Source organism: Desmodus rotundus, chromosome 1, assembly GCF_022682495.2.
Source record: "Desmodus rotundus isolate HL8 chromosome 1, HLdesRot8A.1, whole genome shotgun sequence".
Lineage (NCBI taxonomy): Eukaryota > Metazoa > Chordata > Mammalia > Chiroptera > Phyllostomidae > Desmodus > Desmodus rotundus.
The window spans coordinates 7,105,869-7,126,380 of NC_071387.1; the positions used below are offsets into that span (position 1 = coordinate 7,105,869).

The 20,512-nt window shown below is 58.8% G+C and overlaps 2 protein-coding genes across 3 annotated transcripts in view; one reads left to right on the forward strand and one right to left on the reverse strand.

Annotated features, from left to right (window-relative positions):
• Positions 1-19,527, reverse strand: part of LMX1B (LIM homeobox transcription factor 1 beta) — a 79,893-nt gene extending 60,366 nt beyond the window's left edge. For both annotated transcript variants that reach the window (XM_024562201.3, XM_024562202.3), the window contains exons 1-2: positions 19,098-19,527; positions 18,097-18,283 (exon numbers count right to left, since the gene is read on the reverse strand). In XM_024562201.3, coding sequence (XP_024417969.2) covers positions 18,097-18,283; positions 19,098-19,236 — 326 coding nt within the window. In that variant the 5' untranslated portion in view covers positions 19,237-19,527. The remainder of the gene's footprint in view (positions 1-18,096; positions 18,284-19,097) is intronic.
• On the forward strand, positions 19,235-19,888 carry LOC139440391 (SKI family transcriptional corepressor 1-like). The gene has a single exon (XM_071220132.1). The coding sequence runs from the start codon at positions 19,235-19,237 to the stop codon at positions 19,886-19,888; it is 654 nt and encodes a 217-aa protein (XP_071076233.1).
• The last annotated feature ends 624 nt before the right edge of the window (positions 19,889-20,512 follow it).

Below are 20,512 nucleotides of genomic sequence, written 5' to 3' on the forward strand. Positions count from 1 at the left end.
GCTAAGCTGTGTGACCTTGAACGGCTGCCTTCCCCTTTCTGTTCCTCAGTGTCCCTATCTCTGAAATGGGGACGATGGCAGACCCTGCCTCATAGGTTTGTCAGGGCTTAGTGTGATGGTACAAATCTTTAACTCTGTGCCTACGCAGGGCAAAGGTTTCAGAAATAAAAAAATAAGACCCTTAGTCCACCCTGCTGCCACACTGTGTGCAGAGAGAAGTGCATGGGGAGGGGCGGACGGGGGAGCGCTGGATGGAGGATGCCAGGGGCCCCCTGACCTTTGCTCACTCCCTGCCTCCTAGAGGGTCTTAATTTTGCCCTCCCACATCCCATTCTGACCCCCACATCCTAGGGCTTCAGGGAGAGGGGAAGAGCCTTGGCCCAGCTAGAGCCTCCAGGATGGGCCAGGCATCCTCCCAACTGCCCTCCGGACCCACACTTGCTGCCATGCCACCTGTCCACCCAGAGTCACCTGCCCGCTGATGCCGAGGAGATCACCATGGCCCCCCCATTCATTCATTCAGCACACTGAGCCCGGGGCCAGGCTTGGGGGGACACTGGGCAGAGGTTCTCAGACCTCAGTGTACACAGGCACCCCCAGGGGGCCCTGCAAAGGATGCAGATTCATGGGCTTCACCCTAAGAGTTCAAGTCCACCCCCAGACCTAGGAATCTGCATGTTTAACATGCATTGCAGGACAGACCCAAGGCTTGGCAAAGGGCAGGGGGATAGGGGGTGGAGTATGAAACCAGGGAGACTTCCTGAAACTGGTGATTCATGCCAAGCTTTCAGAGAAGATGGACTTTTCCAGAAACAGACAAGATAATGGAAGCTGGGGGACACAGACTGCACACCCACAACAGCCTGAGCAACATCTAGATGTGGACAAGTGTCGGAGATGTGTGGGGAACAGTAGGTGAGCTCATGGCTGAACACAGAAGATGAGAGAGAGTGGGGCCAACTGTGGAAGGCCTGGAAGGGCAAGCAGATGGCCAGGAGGAGGAGGCCATTTGAGGACGAGCCTCAGGCCAACAGGCAGGGCGAGCGCTGTGCCTGAGGGCCTGGTTCTGGCTCAGGCGCACTCAGGCCTCCGTTTCAAGAGGCCAGAGCCTGAGGCTCAGAGAACTAGGACCAGCCGCGCAGTTTGCAGGGCCTGGCGCAAAACGAAAACCCAGGGTACTCGTTCAGAAAGTACTAAGAATTGTAGAAGGGCGACAGCAGAGCCTCAGACAAGAAGAGTCCTTCTGAGTGCAGGGCCCAAGTGGCTGTGCTGACCACCAGCTCACAGCACTGGGCTTGTCAAGGGCTTGGTCAAGTAGGTCACCCTGGCTGGGACCAGGCAGACTGCTCAGGCCCAGAGGGGTCCATGACCCCAGCTGCGAGCCCCAGGCCTCTCTGACTGTCCCTTTGCCCCACCCCCTCCCCTCAATCCTCAGCACTGCCTCCTAAATTGGCTCAAATCTGTCTCCTCTCCCGTCCCCTCCACTGCCCTCACCTCTAAAGAGACCGTCTCTGGTCTCCAGTCCCATGCACACAGCTGCCGGTGTCACCTCTATAAAGTGCCTCTCCAGTCCTGTCACTCCCCTGTCCAATAACCTTCGATGGCTCCCTCCTGCCCACAGGATGAGATCCAAACCCTGTTGCATAGCTACCGTCCCCCCTCCCATCTGCAGCCCCAGGTCCCAGCAGCCCTTGGGCAGCCCCTCCAGCCAGACTCACTGTCCCAGCCCACTTGTCTTGGGCCACCAATTTAACCCCCAGTATTCTGGCTCCCAGGGACCCTGCCTGGTCTGCTCCCCCCAAACCTAGCCTCCCCCCTCGCAGGAAGCTCCCAGGGCCACCCAACACATAGACTCTCGCTGTCCTGGGTCCCACCCCCGCCCATGGCCCTTCCCATGGACAAAAATAGCTCACACTCACTGACAGGGCTGTCTGCATTCATCACTTCATTTAATACAACAACCCAAGAAGCTAGGCTCTCTGATTATCCCCATTTTACCGACAAGGGGACAGAGGCTCAGGGAGGCTGAGGAACTTGCTAGAAACAGGCTAAGCCTGGGGACCAGCCCAGCCCGCCTAGCCCCCAAGTTATTCCCTTGTACTTTCTTTTAATACTAACCAAGCACCTACTCTGTATGCATCATGCCCTGTCCCAGCCAGGGCACGGTGCACTCAGGGAATTCTAGCAAGGGGGCCACCTGACACAGAACCAAAATCAGATGCCTGCGCAGGCCCGTCACCAAGGGCTACGGGAGCATCAGTAACAGTATCAGCAAGAGCCACACACCTAATATGAGCACACTCCATCTGCTTTCTCCTTTGGAGCCCATCATTGTCCTCAGGCAGGTGTTTGGTCCTCAAGCATCTGTGAGGGAACTGAGGCAGAGAGGTAAAGCAGCCAACTGAAGGCACCACACCCGGGGAACGGCAGAGCCCAGATGGGACTCTGCACGCAGAGGCTCCGAAGCACTAGCATCTCGCTTCTGTCTGCGAGGCTAAGGGTCTGGTTAAGTCTCAGCCTCCCCAGGCATCAGCTCCGGGGTCACAAAATCAGAGAAGAGGCCAACGTTTCCAGGCACAGGAGCTGTGCCGGCATGACTTCTGCTCAACTCTGTCCCCACCGGCTTTGCCTGGGAGCCCTCTGTGGGCAGCTTCGCCGGGTTCCTGGTGATTGGCTGCCCAGACGCACCAGTCTCTTACCTAACACCCCTCCTGGCCTCCCGCCAGGAGCCCTCACCAAGCAGAGCGCTCGGCTGATTCCACGATACTCCCTGTGCCCCAGGGCAAGATGTTTCCTTTTACCAGTTAATATTTTTATTACCATTATTACTGTTATTTTAATTTAAATCTTTGACATCCAGGGAGAGGTTTCTCTGCAGCTACACGGGCAAGTCTGTGGGAGGGTGGCACCTCAGTGACCGGCCTGAACTCTTGCCGTGTGGCTGGTTGGACCAGTGGGCGGCCAGCTCCTGCCCCCTCCAGGGGTCTGCCGCTGCTCACTTATCAGGCTGACATCCCACAGGGGGGCTGCCGCCCTGCCTGCCCCTCTGGCTCCAGGCCTGCCGACTGGAAGCAGACCTGGGGGGGTGGGCGGACGGGGCACGTGGGAGGGGGCCGAGCCCTCACCACAGGCCCCCTTACAGTTCAAAGTGACATGCTCAGGCGGCTATCCCCTTCAAAGGGCAGACAGCGCCTGCCCTGGCTATTGGACCCTCAGCCCCAGCCCAGAAGGTAACACGGGTAAAGGCGGCCCCTGAGAGCTGGCCAAGCTCCCATCCGTGGGGTGGGCCTGCTCCCCTGCCCCTGCCCACAGCAGGGCACATCCCCGTGGGCCAACTATATCTTGCGGTGCAACCCTGGGAAAATCACCTCCCTTCTCCGAGCCTCCCTGTGGTCGAGGTGCATTTGCCAAGCACAAGGAAAGCACTCGGGGATGGTTGTGCACGAGGGACACCACGCTGATGATGAAGATGGGGACTCAGAGTCTCTCTAGGAGAAGCGCTACCCCAAAGCCAGAACACCAAGTGTGAGTCCTGCCAGCTCCTCACTGACTGCCTGGCCACAGCCCCCCCTCTGTAAAGTGAGGTGAGGATGGGATGATGCCATGCCCACTTGGCACAGACACACCTCAATGCTAAAACACGCCCCGTCTAACGCCAAGAAAGCTTGGTCTGAGTGCTCCCCTAACCCAGGCCCCTCAAGGCTGAGGAGGGTCCAGAGGGCAAATCTTGGCACCTGCAGATGCCGGCTCCACGCTGGTGCAGCTCCCAGCTGGCTGTGTGGCCCTGGGTGTGTGCCTTTGCCTCTCTGAGCCCCAGCCCTGTCACCTGGAAACCAGGGGAAAGGATCGAGCTTTTAGGCACTCTCATCAAAAACTCTGGAGTGCCGAGGGCTTAGACCTGCACGTTGACATGACACGTGCCCAGTAGACGGTGGCTCTTGTCACTGTCATCTGTGAAACTGTGTCACCTTGGGGAGGGACCTGCACCTCTCAGGTCCAGCTTCAGTGTTGCAAAACGGAAAATAATCATCATGCCCGCCCGGGACCGGTGAGAAGATTCAATGAGCTAGCCCCGTCGATCCTGTGCCACAGGCAGCAGGCAGTGAACACTGGCCATTGATTACGAGCCATTCATTCAGCAAATAACGTTGAGTGAGCTCTGGGGCCCGACAGCTACGGGGGCAACTGAACTCAGCAAGGGGCTGGTACCCGCCCCCCCCCCCCCCCACTAGATTGCTGGAGGTTTTCTCCTGACAGAATGCCTACCCTCCAATCCTAGGTCCACTTCCTAGCTGTGTGACCTGGGGCAAGTTACTCAACGTCTCTGTGCCTCGGCTGTCTTCTCCGAAAATGAAAATAATAATGGCATGTAGGTCATGGCTCAGGGAAAGAATGGAAGTGCTTACAGCAGTAGCACCTGATGAACACGAGTGCTCAATAAGCGTTTGCTGGGATCATTACTGTCGCTGCCACCACCCTGTGCTCTCTGGGCTGGGCCTGCCTGTCAGCAAGCCCCCTGCAGCCAGACCCCCTTCTGCAGCTCACAAACTTGGGAAGTGTCAGCTCCTGAGAGACACCCTGAGTCCCCTGCAGAACAGAGGCTTCTGTGGGCTTTCCCCCTGGTCTGTTTCCCCAGCAGCTGGAACACTCAGAAAAAAAGCGCCCAGCCTGCTGGGCTTGTCAAAGTAGGGCCAGCTTTACTAGAACCAGGTTTGGATGGTAATTCTGCGGTCGTAAGAATTATTTTCTTTACATACTGCCATAGCAAGGGGAACCCCACGCTTTTTTTTTTTTAACCTAAATGAAGACACCATCAAGGGTAAATATGCTGCTGGGGTTTTTAATAAAAACACGATGGAGGAAAATATTCAAAGCTCCATAATCAGAAGCAATTTGCATCGCGAGCAGAGATGTGTCGTGCCCACCCTCCACCCGCTCTGCTGAGCTCTGGGCGGGGCTGGCTGCGGGGCTGGCGACTTCAGACCTACGGCAAAAATAATGAACAGCAGTGCGCGCGGAGATAGCCTGAAAAATATCCTGGGAAAGAAAAACATATGCCAAAGAGTGTGTTGTAAAAGTCATATTTCATGCCTGACTTTAGAGAATGTTAATAAGGATTAGAACCATACTCCAACAGAACAACTATCAGTCAAGGCAGAGGTAATTAATTCTGCTTCAGATCTCTGCTCCGGAGAATGAGAGCGGTAAGTGCTGTTTCGCAGCCCGGGGATTCCGAGGCCCCCCGAGCAGCCCGAGAACTCCCGAGGCTGCGTCCTGGTCCCGGCTGAAGGAGACCTCTCTGCTGCAAGCAGCCTCTGCTGCCTGTCGCCCGGTAGATTTTGGGGAATCTTTTCCAAACTGTAACAATATCAAACTTTTTTTTTTTTTCCCCCAATTTCAGGATTGGCTAATATGATTAAGATAACACGTCCCAAACCACATGTCCTCTGCTTGGCCTCCAACATGTGGAGGACAGATGTGTCTTCCGTGTGCAGATGACCCAGCCGCTGCTCCCCCGAGGTAGGGACCCTGGGAGACGGAGCCCCGAGAGGTCCCCGCAGACCACTGCCCTCCCCCTGGATTGCTGGAGAGGGGAAGGGCCAAGCCCATGGTGTCTGGGTGTCAGACATCGGAAGGATGGAGGGATGCTGGGATATGGCACTGTGCTCACCTGGCTCTTGTCCCTCAGTTCGAGATTTAGAAGATGGAAGTCCTAAACCCACATGGCCCATGCTACCCAAAAAGCTCTCAAACATCATTTTCATTATGGAGGCTCATCTACTACCCCCTCTCAGCAGCCGAAGGAGCTTCTCCTCTCAGTGACCTCAGTCCAAAGAGGACAGAGCAGGCCACTGCTAAAGCCAGAGTTTAGGAGAGGGTTCTCGAAAGAATTCTGCAGTTGCCACATAGAAAACCCCAAACCTGGCAGTGAGCACATGGGAGTTTCTGCCCGAAGTGAGTGAGCTTTGGGGCAAGTCCTGGCCACAGCTGGGCCTTAGTGTTCCCATTTCTACAAGGATCTGGAAGAGCCCTTCAACTGGGACACTCGAAAGCAGTGGCGGCATGGTGGTGGGCATGGCCCTGCTGCATTCTTGCTGTGGTCACTAAAAAGAGTTCTTGGATGCCACGGAGAAGCCAGGGCCTAAAGCTCAGGGCAGGGAGGCCTGGGCCTGTTGGTGTCAATAGCTCTGGGAAGGGGCCAGCAGGCTCAGAGGCCAAGGCTGTTGTGGGCCCTGCCCCCAAAGAAAGGCTCTGGGCCAAGGTATGAGTGAGCCTCCTTCTTAGCTTTCCCTTGGGGCGAGGAGTGAGAAAGAAGAGTCCTTCAGAGTCAGCCCAAGCCCGGCAGCAGGGCTCAACAGGGCAGGGAGGGAGAGGTTCTCTACCGCAGTAGTAGAATGAATGAATGGATGAATGAATGTCAGAGGAAGGTGAGGGCTTCCCAAACCTATCACAGTAGTCGGGCTGAAGGCAGGACACCTGGCTGGGGAAAAAAAAAAAATGCTATTAAGGGTCTTCAGGGGAGGGGCACCGTGAGCAGAAGGAGCATGGGCTGCCCCTGGGCAGGGGTGGGGTATACACACTGGCCACTTGGCAGAGGTTGAAGGGTCTCCATTCCCACCAGTTGGTGCTCAGAGGCTACTCTAGGCAGACAAGGGTCAGGGTGCTCCTTGCCTGGATTGGGCCAGACCTCGGTGGAGAAACTCCGTCACTGGCCTCCTTTCCACTGGGGCCCACTGGGCATTGCCTGCGGTGTCCCTGGCTCCCTGTTACTGCTCCGGCTCATGCCCTGGCCTCCCCTGAAGACCCCAGGTCTCTTCCCTGCCCAGGAGCCTGGGCTGGTGGGCAGACGCTGGGAGCCCAGGGCTTGGCCCGGCAGGGCTGATATGAACCATCTGCGTTGTCTTAGGACGCCCCTCTGCCCACTGTCCCTCTGAACTCGGCCGGTTCCCGCGGGCCGTTTGATGCCTCACAGGGTCACAGACCCCCGCACACAAATCACCGCCGCGGGGCTGGGGGTGGGGCGGAGGCTCTGAAACCTAATCCGCAAAGTTTGCTCTGCCTCAGGCTCGCTCCTTCCCTGGCTCACTCGACCACCCCCCCCCCTTTCCAAACAAGGCTTATTTTTCTTGCCAGAAAAACAAAGTTGGTATCAAGTGTTTCGAGGGAGAAAGTCTCTCCCCTGCCCCCCGCCTGGGAGGCAGAGCTGGGGCTGTGGGCTGAGGCCGGGATTGCAGAGGGGGCTCTGGGAGAGGAGGGGACAGGCGGGAGGTGAGCTCTGGTTCTTGGTCCATAGGCTGGTCCCCTTCTCAGCTCTGGTCTGTCCCTGCCCAACGCCTAAAAGCTGCGGACCCGGGCCCAGGGTATCTGACCTATTCTGTCCCCCTAGTTGTCTCTCCCAGATAGGGTTCCCTCCATCGGGGGCTCTGTCCCAGTTCGGCCAGAGATGGAAGCATCACTTCCTGCCCCTTCTCCCTCCCCATAAAACAGCCCTTGCCTGTCGCTTTTACGAGGTGACACCCTGCTCTCAGCCCGATCCTCCCCATGCTGGAGCTTGGGCTAGAGAGGGAGGAGACTGCGTGCAGCCAGGCGTCTCCAGGGCGCTCCCGGGGCACAGTGGGGTCCCCGGGCGGCTGCCCCCAGCACGGCCCAAAGCCTAAGAGCTTTAAAAGGATGCCGAAGAGCCGGGGATGTTGGAGGCAAATTCCTCAGAAGTACCCCCTCCAGCTCTGATGACTCTGGGGCCTTCTGCCTGAGACCCCAGACGCTGGTCCACAGGTGGCCAGCCTGGTCCTCTGGAGGGATGCAAAGTGGAGCCGTGGGGGCGCATGGGTTTCATTTGCTGGGTGTTGGTTTTGCTTTTGGTTTTTTCAGCCGACGTAGTGACCAGGACCTGAGCAGGGCAGCTTCTCTGAAGCCCGCGGCTCTCTGCTGTGCCTAGAGGGGAACGCAGGCAGCTAAAGTTGCGCCTGCAGCGACCGCTCGGCTGGCCGGAGTTGTCGTTGTTCAAGCAGGCAGCCTGGCTCGAGCTGGGTGCCCTCGTCAGGGGGCCGGTCGGCGCACTCGGCTGGTCCGCGCGGCCTGGGTGCAGCAGGAAATACCTGCGAACTGTGGGACAAGGGTAGAGAAAGCGGCATGGTGTCGAGAATAAAGGCACCACCACCCAGCGGAGAAGCGGGTTTCCTGGGGTGGGGACTTTTGAGGGGGAAGGAACAAAGTGATTCACCCTCAGAAGAAATGGGCTGAGTGAGCAGCTGGAATGGTCAATCCCCAAGACACTCGCAGGAATACCAGCATAGGAACATTGGTCCCGGTGACCCAACGACATCCGCCCAGCGGAAGACCCCAGCCTGGCATTTCCACACGGCTTCGTAATTTTTGTTGATTCTGCTTCATTGGGGATGGTGGGTGTGTACGCCCAGGGCTACCTTTCCTGGGAAGAACACACACACAAATTCCCCCAACAAGTGTCCTCTATTTGTGGGGCTGTTGTCCCCATTTTCCAGAAGCTGACAATTGAGGCTCCTGTAAAGCAACCCCCTCTCCCACCCCCTACTGCAACGCTTGACAGGCTAAGGAGACCCAGGCGCTCAGAAAGGACAGGCTAGGGGGGTGACAGGACTGGAGCCCCCCTCCTCCTGCCCTCGGAAGGGGTGGAGGGGACACGGTTGTAAGGTGCTCGCCTTCTTTTCTCTGCTTGACATGAATAAGGGGATTAGGACGGCAAGTTTCCGTCGTTCACGCCGCTGGACAAAGGGCCCCGCGGTTTGAACGGCGCAGCCTCTGATTAAACGACAGAGTCCTGTCACTCAGCACCATCCTAGGTACTTGTGTTCGTGACATAATCTTATTAGAAGATAAAACCGGCGAAATCCTTTTCATAATGAAAAGTTACATTTAATGGCTGGACTCGCCCCCCCAACCCCGTCCGGACCCTGCCGGCCTCCCCCGTTGCTGTTGGATATGGCTTGCCTGTAATTGGCATTTAAAGCGCCAAGTCCGGGAGAAAAACGGGGTTTAAGGTTTTTGTAATCCCCCTAAACTGTCTTTGTTCGAAATCTCCACAGATACAAGTCTGTTAAGAGTAAATATTTGTGGATTGATACAACCCCATTTCCCCCCTGCAAACCAAACCTGAAAAAATTCCACCCTCCAGCCGCGCGGAGGCTGGGCGCGCGAGGTGGGGGCTGGGGTCGCCCAGCCTTCGCGCCCAGGGCTCGGCTTTCCGGCCGCCCGGCCGCCTCCAGGAGCGGAGGGACTTTGCACATTTCTCAGGCGGGAAAAAGGTCTTAGACTCTTTTTTCAATTTTCTGTTCCCTCGATAAACAAACCCCCCAAACTCGCTGCTTTTAGACCTGCCCCAGGGGGTCGGCGGAAGGGCCTGGGGAGGGGCAACGGCTTTGCTTCATTCTCAACGAAAATGCGAACTCTCTCCGCCAACCTCGCTCCCTTCTAGCGGGTCTAAGCGGCTCCCTGGGGACTGGCATCTGCGGAGCCACGGAGGCCCCACCCGCCAGGGCGCCCCAAGTCTAGACCAGGAGAGCACCCGGAGCCGCCAAGGGCCCCTGAAACACGAAGGAGCACGAAGGCTGTCGCAGGGCCCCGGGCTCCCAGCTCCAGCCCAGCCCGTCCTGGGATCGGGTTCCTTCATAAATCAGCGGCTGGGTGAAAGGGCTGCGCTTTAGAAAGGGCAGGACCGTGTGCGCGTATTAGAGCGCGCGGTTCCCAAATCCGGGCTAAACCCCTGGTGACACCGAAATTCATCAACCGCTGCTGGCGCCCGTGGCTCGGCCCGAGCAGCCCGGGAGCCAAGGAGCCGGTGCACCGCACTGCCCCAGTCGGGGGGGAAAGGAGAACGAGGAGCAGGACCCCCTCTGAGAGGTGGGCCTGGAGGAGGGCGCGGAGAGAGACCGCAGTTCCTGTCCGTGTGCCGCGCCTCGAAGGAAGCTCTCCCACGGAGAGAAAGGCAGTTATTCTAACCTTTTTCCTTCTCTAGCAAAGGCTGGCCCTACAGGGCATTCTGGCGTGAAGAGGGCAATGACCCTCCCAACCCTAGGGCGCTTATTGCCCTACAGCTTCCAGGGTGGGCGCTCCAGGGAGAATCCTAACTCTCCAGGGTGGGAATCTGGGTCTTCCGGGAGGTGGAATGGGATTTAGGGATGCCACCAGTTTTGGGAGTTAGCCCCGCCCGGGAGAAAATTTGCTACAGAATAACTCTGGACCTGGGGGTAAGTTACTTAACTCCTTCGGCCTCAGTTTCCTCATCTCTGCATGGAGCTAGAGTGATAGAGGTCAATACACACCCGCAGGCACGCAAGAAAGAACAATTCCGTTTCCTTCTACAGGCACCACTGTGGCCCGTCCTCCTGGGGTCAGTAAGCCTCTGTTCCTGAGAGTTCACATCTCCACTGGCCTGTTGGAGAAAAACTAGACCTAGTGCCTCAGTAGTACTGGGGGTCCCTCCATAGGCAGCTGACTGCCTACCTCCAGGGACCAGCTTCTGACAGCCTGCCCTGCCCCATTCCCTTTTCAAGGGAACATTTCAAAACACAGGCCCCAGACCTGGCTGAGGAGCAGGCGGGTAGGCGAGGCCCCTCGGGGAGGCCTGTTCTGGAGGCTACATTCTCTGGGCCTCCCACGCAAAGCAGACAATGCATTCCTGCCAAGCAGGGCGTCTCCAGCTCACTTTCCTGGCAGGCAGGCAGGAAGGAAACATATATTGACCGAGCGCCCAATGCAGGCTGGCACCTTTGCATCTGTTTCACTTTATCCTCAGAGAATTGTCACCCCTATTTCACAGAGGAGAAGACTGAGGCTCCAGAAGAGGCCCTTGGCCTGTGTCGCGGGAGCCAGCGCCATTCCCTTCCCAGATCTGCCCTTGCAGTCCTGCTCTTTCCTTTGAGAAAATGTGCCCCACGGAGGGGGACCTCCATTTGGAGGAGGTGGCCCCGGAGTACCTTGGTCCTCTCCATCTCCACAGGCTCCGCACTGCGGGCCTGGGCGGGCCCCCACACACCGACTGCCCAGTAACTATGGCAATCCAGGAGTCACATGACAACAGTCACTGAGTCCCTGTGGAAAGCAGGAGGCAGGAGAAGGGGAACGCCAGTCACACCCAGCTCCAGCGCGTCCCGGCCCAGCGCTGCTGCTCCTCCTCTCCCATCACCGCTGCTGCCGTGCTCAGCAGAGGCGCCTGGGGGGCGGGGCGGGGTGGGGGTCTGCTGCCGGCTGGCCACCCTGTGTTCTTGCACGCTAGCTCTGCTTTCTGCATCTGGCCAGCAGCTTGGTGGGTTCCTCACTCCCGCCAGTCCTGGTGGGCACCTCTGTTGCTCTGGGCAGCCCTCAGAATCCGCCTAGGCTGGCAGCCCACCTCGCAGTTCCCAGGGAAACCTCTTGCAGCACCAGCAGGCCAGGAAGCAAACATCTTTGTTTCTTCTGGAACCGTACTCCGGGAGCCGGGCTTTTCCTTCAACGACACTTCCCCCAGTTCACCAAGTGCAGGGCCCGCCAGGTGCTCTGCCAGCGGCCAGCACTCTGGGTCCAGGCCTATCTGAGCCAGGCTCCCGATGGAGACAAAGCCCTCCCCCCACCCCTAACGTCCACGTACATCCTCTGAACCCCTACACTCCCCCTCACCCCCCTCAGGGCCCCAGGGGCCACCAGGCAGGTCCAGCAGCTGCCAGTCAAGAACCTGAACAGAAATGGATGGAATACTGCCCCGGGAATAACAAAGGAAGGGCCCACGCAGAAATTTATTTGTACTGATCAGGAGAAGCAAAGGTACAGGGCAGCGAGGAAGTGCTGTCAGCCAGGCCTGAAACCCAAGAAAGTTGCCATTCGGAGCACAGTGGCCCCTTATACCCCACCACTCCACCACGCAGCAGTAGTTAAAGCAAACACAGGCCCTTCACTGCCCCGTCAGTTACACCTTCCCCCCAAAACTACACACACTTTGAAAGATTTTTTGGACAGAAGATGGATGCTTCAGGAGACTTGAGGTCAAGGCTAGGCTGTTTAAAGTATATTATTAACAAATAAACATTTACTACAAAAAAAAGGGGGGGAGAAAACCCTATAGGCCACCGGGGAACCAAATCATGTTGCTTTTGGCTTCAAATGACAGGAGACATTTATGACATGAATGGAGAGCACCAGCCGGCCGATGAAATGGCAAACGTCTGCCACTCTGCTTCCTCTGCCTTGTGAATCAACTTTTTCAAATATGGTTTTCAGCCTGGCCCTCCCCTCCCCACCACCGCCTCCCCACTCCTGACTGCAGCGACAAAATACATATATACATATAATTTTGGTTTTGCTCCTTGCTGCCATCAGTGCAGAATCTAGGGGTTGGAGAGGGCTGGGTAAGCCAGAGAGCCAAGGGCCTAGGGTCCTCTTGCACCCCCAACTGACCGACAGCCTGCCCAGGCTCCTTGGATGAATGGACCATCCCCGCTCTTCCTCCCTCCCCTGAAGCTGAGGCCTGACTGTGGTGTCCAACAAATTGGAAGTTATAACTCATGTCATTGAGAGTATCCTCCATTCCTCAGCCTAACTAATGCCAAAGTAGGACTGGTCCCCCCCCCAACTTTTTTGTTTTAAAAATCTCATAGCCGCAGGATAGAGGAAGTTCTCTGGGGAGGCTCTGCCAGCCCATCTTGGACCAAAAAAACCTCCCTGGGCTGGAGGAGCCTTCTGATGGCATGGGCTGGTGATCTTTTAAATCTCATCTCCTTTCTGAGAAACACACAGATCCCTAGATCTCTCCCCCATATGCCCCCTTTTCTGTATCCCCCTCAGCCTCAGAGATGTTGGCTGAGCTTTATTTTCAGTCACTTGAATCACAAAAGCAATAAGCATGAACAGTTGTCCAAATGTGAAATGATAATATTGAGAATGCTTTTCCAAACTAGACCCTGCAGATGCTAATTGTTCCCCAGTGGAAAGGTGTTTGCTCTGGTCCAACACCCACCCACCTCGGCTCCCAAGGAGAAATAGGTCAGCATCACATCCAGCCCCACTCCACCGTCTGCCCTTCCTGATGATGCACAGTTGGCATCTGTTACCCCTACAATCAGAAGTTTTCCTGCCTCTCTGGACCCCACGGAATATAGAGCACTCACTGAAGCCCCACCAGGTGCCCCGTGTACTCCTTACCACTCCCTAGAAGTGACATCATCATCCCCAGCTTGCTGATGGAGAAGCCAGGGCTCAAGAGATAGGCAGCCACCTGGCTAGGGTTGCACAGCTGCTGAGTGCTGGGGCTGGGATGTGAACCCAGGTCTGCCTCAGCGTCTAAAGCTCTTTTCATCACTGAGGGAGGCAGGACCCTCACAGTGTCCCATGCAAAGGGAATGGTTTTCCCAGCGGTGCCAGGTACGCCCCATCGTCCCTGAATAGAGGCTCACACAAGCCCTACATTCTAGCTGCACCTCTCTCTGACGCGGAGCCCATGGGCAGTTAGTTGGGTGCGTGTCCTCGAAGACAAGGCATTCCTTGCCACGCTGAAGGTGGTACGAGTAACAGCAATAATTTCCAGGCAACAAGATGCCAGGTCCTCAGGGCCACATTATCTCGAATCCTTATAAGAATACTTTCTCCCAGGTGGGCATGCCCCCATTTTACAGAAGAGGCTCAGGTAGGTGTCAGGGCTGTGTGGTCCTTAACCTGGCTCCGCTGGACAGGGAGGGAGGTAGCCGAGGGCCACTAATCACATACCCCAGAGGAGATCCTCACAACCTGCTTCCCCCACTGGAGAAAAACACCGGCCAACAAATTAGGCTACTCCAGCCCAGGGCCTGGGGAATACAGGGTGAGCCAGGAGTCAGCTTTGAATAATGCCTCCGTTCAGCAGACGACTGCAGCCTCAGGAAGGCCTTTGCTTGCCCTTCCGCCTGCAGCCAAGGTGCTGAGGTTCAATGGAGAGGTGCCCTCCCAGGGGCCAGAGGGTCCCCAGGCTTGGGCTGGCAGAGTGAGCCCTTCAGCCCTCAGATCCCCCAGGAGGGCACTATGGAGGCCTTTTTATAAGGCAATGCGATGTCTCTTCCTTCCAAAGAGATCCATTTCCTCAGACAGGCCCTTACCCCAGGCTGGGGACAGGGGTGTCCGCAGCCCTGAATGAGTGGGATGAGGACTATGCCAGCTGGGGTACCCACCGGAGGAGGGGGGTCCTGCTGGTAACTGGCACTCTGCAGGAAGGCCTATGGGAGGCCTCCCGAGCTGGGAGATGCAGCAGCCAGAAAAGACGGCCCGACTCTGCTCTTCCCCTGCACCACACCCGGGCCCTGCCGCCGCGGGTGCTCGGAGGGGAGGTGAGCCTCCCAGGAAGGCCTTTCCCGGTGTAAACACTTCCAAGGAAAGGAATGTGCTGGGAAGAGCGGGGTTGGGCCACTGGAGCTCCGTGCAGCCAGCTGGGGTAAATTAAAAAAAGAAAAAAATCACCCCGGGACTCTGACGGCTTTTTGTGAAACTCAATCAAAGCCTCGCTGTCCCCCTCCTGCCGAGGTGGGCGCACCCTACCTGGGCAGGCGAGCCCAAGGGGATCCTCGCAGGCTCAGCGGGGCCCTGCAACTGCGGCGGAGAGGCGAGGGCGCCCGGGCGGGCCCCGCTGGCAGAAGGGCGCCGCCAGCCCGGACTGGGTGCACGGCTCCGGCGGGAGCCTGGCGTCTTTCGGCGCACGCAGGCTCCCGCTCGCACGCCGACGAGTCTCGGGTCGCCAGACCTCGGAGCTGTCTTACAAGCGATCAGACTCCATTTTGTGACAGATTTTTGGACTCTCCCGCCAACCCTCCCCCCTTCCGGAGCCTCCTCCAGGAATTCGCCACCTCCTCAGGATACAAACCCTTTCCAGACGAGCGACAGACGGCAAGAAAAGAGTTACATAATTCTGTTTGGCCAAACCGCCAAGAAAAAAAACTGGGGGACGGCATGTTGTCATTTTTCCGTGTGTTCTCCGGTGGAGGAGGGAGAGGGGTGCTCTTGATTTCGCGTTTGGAGGCCGCATCTCCTCCCGGTTTCTAGCCGGGTTTTCTGTCCGAAGTGCTCCGGCTGCTGAGGGGCCAGAGCCTCGGGCACAGAACAATCCGATGCTTCTGGGTTTTTTTCCTTAGAAGGAGGCCCCCCAAAAAAGCGTAGGAGAAAAAGGAGACTTTCGAGTTATGCGTGAAAATGACAAATGCCATGCCCCCCCGCCCCCCGCCCTGCTCTTTTTGCCAGTGCAGCGCTTGCCGTGGATTTTTATCAAATGCTATTAAATTCGTCCGAATGTCAATTAATTACCCCCGTGGTGCGTAAAATAAATGCTACCCTTCTAGGTGCCCAGGATCTTTGAAAACAAATCGAGTGGAGAAAGAGAGCTTAATAAAAATAGCCACCTCTTTCTAAGAACCGAGCCCCGCTGCTCCTTGCTGGGAGGACACGTTTTCCAAAAGTTACCGTGGTGGGGGGACTGCTAATTTCCCAACACCGCCGTCACACACACAAGACAAAACCAAGAAGGCACGTTTCTGTGCCCACTTGCCTGGATTCTCGTCTGAAAGCATTTACGCACAGATGCAATAAATATGCCTCTGCGATCCTCAAAGAAAAAAAATAAATCGTGAAATCTATTTGTATTGTGCAAAGCACACTGCTTTCCTGTGAGCCCCTGCTTGCCTGGCTGCACTAACTGCCCCTGAGAAACGCTGAAGCGAGACCTGCCCCGGGAGTTTGTGCCCAGGACTGTCTTTCTAACAACCCCTCCTCGGCTCCCGACCAGCCCGCCTTGTGCAGGTAGCTAATTGGCGTTACTGGAAGAAAGAGGAGGTCAGGGAGGAGGAGGCACCTCGAGGGCGCTGAATGATGCCCGCGCCCCGAGGCTACGGCCCTGCAGGACCCAGACTCGGGACCTGAGATTCACCCTCTTCCAAAATTCACTCGCAAGCACACCCCTACTGCAGTGAAGAAGAAAACTCTAGGGCGCCTTTTTTCTTTTTAAAACAAATATACCTTTGACAAAGCAATCGCAAATGTTTAATTGTTTTGTAAAATGAAGGGGCTGGTCCCTCAGCTCTAAGGGGCAACATCCAGTTCAGATTTGGTGACTTCACAGTTCTGTGCTCTGAAGAAGCAGGGGTATCATCCTCTCCTTGTTTTAAAAAGCAGCTCCAGCAATGACTGGACTGGGGGTGAGGGCTGGGGGGCAGAACGCGCAGATTGGTACTAGAGGTTGGGAGGAGCATTGCCAACGTGCACAACAATTTCAGAAACCTGCACGAAAGACCCGGAGGCCCATTTCCAGGTTCCTGAGCCTCCTGCCCCCACGTGTTGAGTCGACCAGGCTGGTGGCTGAGCTGAGTGGGAAGTAGAACTGCCAGGGCCCCGCTCAGGTTGGGCAGGCAGAGCAGTGAGGGCTGCAGGACGGGCGGGACGTGGGTGGGCGGCATGCTGCTGAGCCTAGCCGAGGGGCTGCTCCCCAGGCTGGCCCAGAGCTGCCGACCACGCTTGCTCCAAACCACTTTCCCCATTTCATCTGTGCGTCTCTACGCCTGCCTGTGGCGGAGCTGACTGGCAGCCTCACCTCCTGAAACTAGAACCCCATCAGCCCAGGGCACGAGTCAAAAGCGATCAACGGCAGTGTGCCCAACCCGGGGGCTCTCCAGACAGAGGGGGAGGCCTCAGCTGGGCTCCCAGACCAGTGAAAGAGCTGACTCTGGGAACCTGACCCCAGCTCCTGCCCTCAGAGCCCCCAGCCGGCAAAAAGAGCAAGGCACAAAACCAGCTCCTGCTAGGCCCCCAGACCAGGGGAGCTCAGCCAGATTAGGCCCTAGTGTGGGGCTCAGCTAGAGCCTTCCAGAGTAGAACCTGATGCCCTCCTGAGGGCTCTGGCCTCAGCCAAGCAGTGGAGGGGCACGCCAGCTGCTCCGATTCCCACCAGGGCCTGGATTTAGAGTCCCTGGGTAGAGCAGGTAAGCTGCTCGGATCACCAGGCACTGGCAGCCCAGCCTTTTCCCAGGGGCGTGGGCACACACAGTCCCCACTGAGCCCCCAACCACCTGAGCAGCCTACCCACCGTGCAGCTCCATCTGAAGGAGTTTTCCCGGCCTCACTAGAAAGTTGTCACAGGCACCCGCTTGCCTCCACAACGCTGCCCTAGGGATCCCCACACTCCTCTTTTGGCTGTTGTGCCTCTCTGCCTCCTTCTCAATCATGCTGCCAGGCACGAAACCCAGACTGGGGGTGGGGGGAAGGCGCATCTACTAATATCTGCCCCAAGCCCCTTACCAGACAAATTCACAGTCTCAGCTAAAAACGTCAGCAGGTAGAACTCAACCCATAGCCTCCGGCCTCAACTCTCAAGCTTGAACTACACCAGGGCAGAGCAGACCACCCCCTCCCCAACACATACTTTGCAAAGCAGAGAGCCTGCTGGGGATGGCTGTTTTGGTCAGTTTCCCACTCCCAAGGGGGAGCCCCAGATTGTGGTTTGCCACCTCTTGGTCCTCTTCCTAGACAGCTTCTCCAGCCAAAGAAAATCGTAAGTGCAAAATTCCCGCATGGAACGGTTTGGGGAGGATGGACATCCTTTTCTCTCCAACAGGGACTAAAATTGCAGCAGGGCGCTTGGCAGCAAAGGGGCATGGGGGGGGCTGCTCAGGCAGTTCAGCACCCCTGCTCTCCACCTCCTTGCTCCAGGAACCCCAAGCCCCTACAAACCCAGTCTTTGGGCTGGAGAAGCACACCACCAGGGCCTGACTCCCTAAAGCACTGCCTTCGTTTGGAAATCAATTCTTGGTCCTCAATTCAGGCCTCCCAGGACAGCGGCATCCATCCCCCAGTCGGCCCAGGGCCTTGTCCTGTACCCCAACTCAGCGGCCCAGCGAAGGTTTTCCGGACAAAAGGCAGCAACTAGGAGCTGCCGGAGGCTCGCAGCCACCCCACTAGTGTTGTCCGGGCTGGGATGGTTCGCTCCTGCTGGAGACGCGCAGCCCGCGGAGCCCTCGGAGCGGAATGGCCCAGCGGCGCACAGAGCCGGCTGCAGGGCGGACGTGGGCCCGGCCTGGCAGGGGGCGGCCAGGCTCGAGCGCAGGGCGGCGGGGAAGGAGGAGGACTAGAGGCGCTTACTGTTGGTAGTCTTGTTTGCAGTAGAGTTTCCGATCCCGGAAGTAGCAGCTGGTGGTGAGGGCTTGCTGACACGCCGCGCACTGCAAACACTCCTCGTGCCAGGACGACTCGTTGACTCGCATCAGGAAGCGGTCGGAGATGGGCCGCTGGCAGCCCTCGCAGACGGCGGGATGCGGGCAGTCGGAGCCTGCAGCGCACAGGGCGAGAGCCGGGCCGTTAGCGCCCACAAGCCCGGGCCCCGCGTCCCGGCCGCTCGGTGCCCGCAGCCCGGGCTCCAAGGGCGAGGGCAGCCCTGGAGCAATACCCGCCACGCCAAGGGCCGGGCAGCCTCAGCTAGTTCGTCCTAGTCGGCGGACTCCGCCGCCCAAAGGCCGCGGGCCTCGAGCCTGGGCTCGGCGCTGCGCTCTCCCCTTCTCCGGAGATCCAGCGCTTGGTATTTAATACGTAAGAGAACGAGTACAGCGCGGGGTAGCGGGCTGGGACCGAGACAGGCGAGGTGAGGCTGGGGCGCTCGCTGGCTGACACGCCCCACAGTGGCATACGTGGTCTTCTGTCCTCGGACTCCCCCAAATCTGTGATTTGGGTGACTCAGGGGACATTTTTCTTTTAGAAGCTCCCCCTCCCCAAGCGACCTGGCACTACTCCCAAGCTTGCCCAGGTGACTGCTTGGGTCTTCCGTCGCCCCTGCAACCCGCCTCCTATCTCCCGCCCAGAATGGCATCTCTAGATCCAAGGCCGGATGAAGATGCGGGGGTGGAGGCTGGAGCTGTCCTGTCTTTCGTCCTCCTAGGTGATGTCCCTGCATCCCTCTGTCCCCACAGGATGGCTGTCTAGCTTGTTGTCCCTCTGGTGATCACTCCAGAAGTTTTCTGTGTCCCCCGACATCCCCATGTCCTGCAAACCACTTCCTTTATCAGTTGGTCTAGACGCCTACTTCCACCTCGGGACGAGGCCCCTGTCCCCTGCTCGTGGCCACTCGGGCGTCCCGACCCCGCACTCACCCAGCAGCACCCCCAGAGTGGCGGGTCCGGGGCGCAGGGCGTGTTCCTCCATCTTGATGCCGTCCAACATCTTGGCGCAGTCCGTTTGCCCGCGAGGGAAGCACCTCTCCAGCGACTCGGGACCTGTTGCTATATCCATGGGACGCGGGGCGCGCCGCGGGCCCCGCCAGCCAGGGTGCTCGCCCGGCCGCCCGCCGGCCCGCTCGCGGCCGCCGCTGCCGCGGCCGCGGCGCGGGGGAGGCGCGGGACCCGCGGGGTTGGGGCTGCGGCTGGGGCCGCCGGTTGCCCCCGGCGAGCGTGCAGCGGCGACGCGCTGGACCCGAGTCCCGGCGTCGTGCTGGCGGGCCGGGGCGGCTGCAGTCCGCGCCGCGCTCTCCCGGGCACTCGCACCCACGCGCGCCGGCTCCTCTGTCACCTGCTTGTCAGCCCCGGAGCCGGGTTGCGGCGGCGGCGGCAGACGGAGCCGCGGGGAGGAGACGGCGGCCGCGGCGGCGGCGGCGGTGGCTGCGGCGGCGGCAGGCGGGGGAGGGGGCGGGGGTGCAGGGGCGGCCCCGCGGGCTGCGGGGGGGGCGCGGGCGGCGCAGCGGGGTCCCGGGCGGGGCGCAGCGGGCCGCGGGGCTCCCGGCGCGCTCCCCGCGCTACTCCAGTGCCATGGTGCGCCCGAGGAGCCGCTCGGTTTAGAGCTGGGGCTGGCGGCGGAGGGATACTCCGGCCGGGAGCCGCCTCACCCCTCCTCAAACTTCCTGACATTTGAACTCATTGGAGCGCCTCGTATCCCTGCGCCGGGATGAGCCGGCGGCTCCACGTCAAATAGTGCCGTCGCCGCCCCCCCTCCCTGCAGGAGGGCTCCCCGCGCCCCCAGCTTGCGCCCCTCGCGGCGCCTGGCTCAGGGCACCGGCTCCGGAGGCCCGGCCAGGACGAACGCCCTGCTGGCCCCTCTCATAAGTTTGGGTTGCCCTCCAAACAAATTCTTCTACCCCACCCCCTTGAAAAATTGATTTGGGAGTTGGGGAATGAAGGCTTTCTTTTTTCTTTCTTGCCTTCTTTATTATTAATATTTTGTAAAGCTCCAGCGCTGAGAGCAGTGGCCCCGAACGCGGCCAGACTGCGCGGACCGCGGGGAGCGCAGCGGCTGCACCAGCGGACGGCGCCGGCCGGGGACCCAGACTGTCGGCCGAGGTAGGTCGCACCGGGCTGAGCTGGCGTCCCCGGGCCGCGGCGCCGTCCCGGGGAGGGTTTGGTCCTCGGAGAGAGCTGACTACCGGGCCCGAGGGACGTGGACTTGCAGGAGGGGACGGCTGCTGGCCCAGGACGTGCCAAAGGGGGCCCTGGCCCATGGAGAGGGGGGTGGGCCCCGGAATCGGGGTGTGGGGTCCGGGAAGCGTTCAGACGTGGCAGAGGTTGGGGGGAGAAGT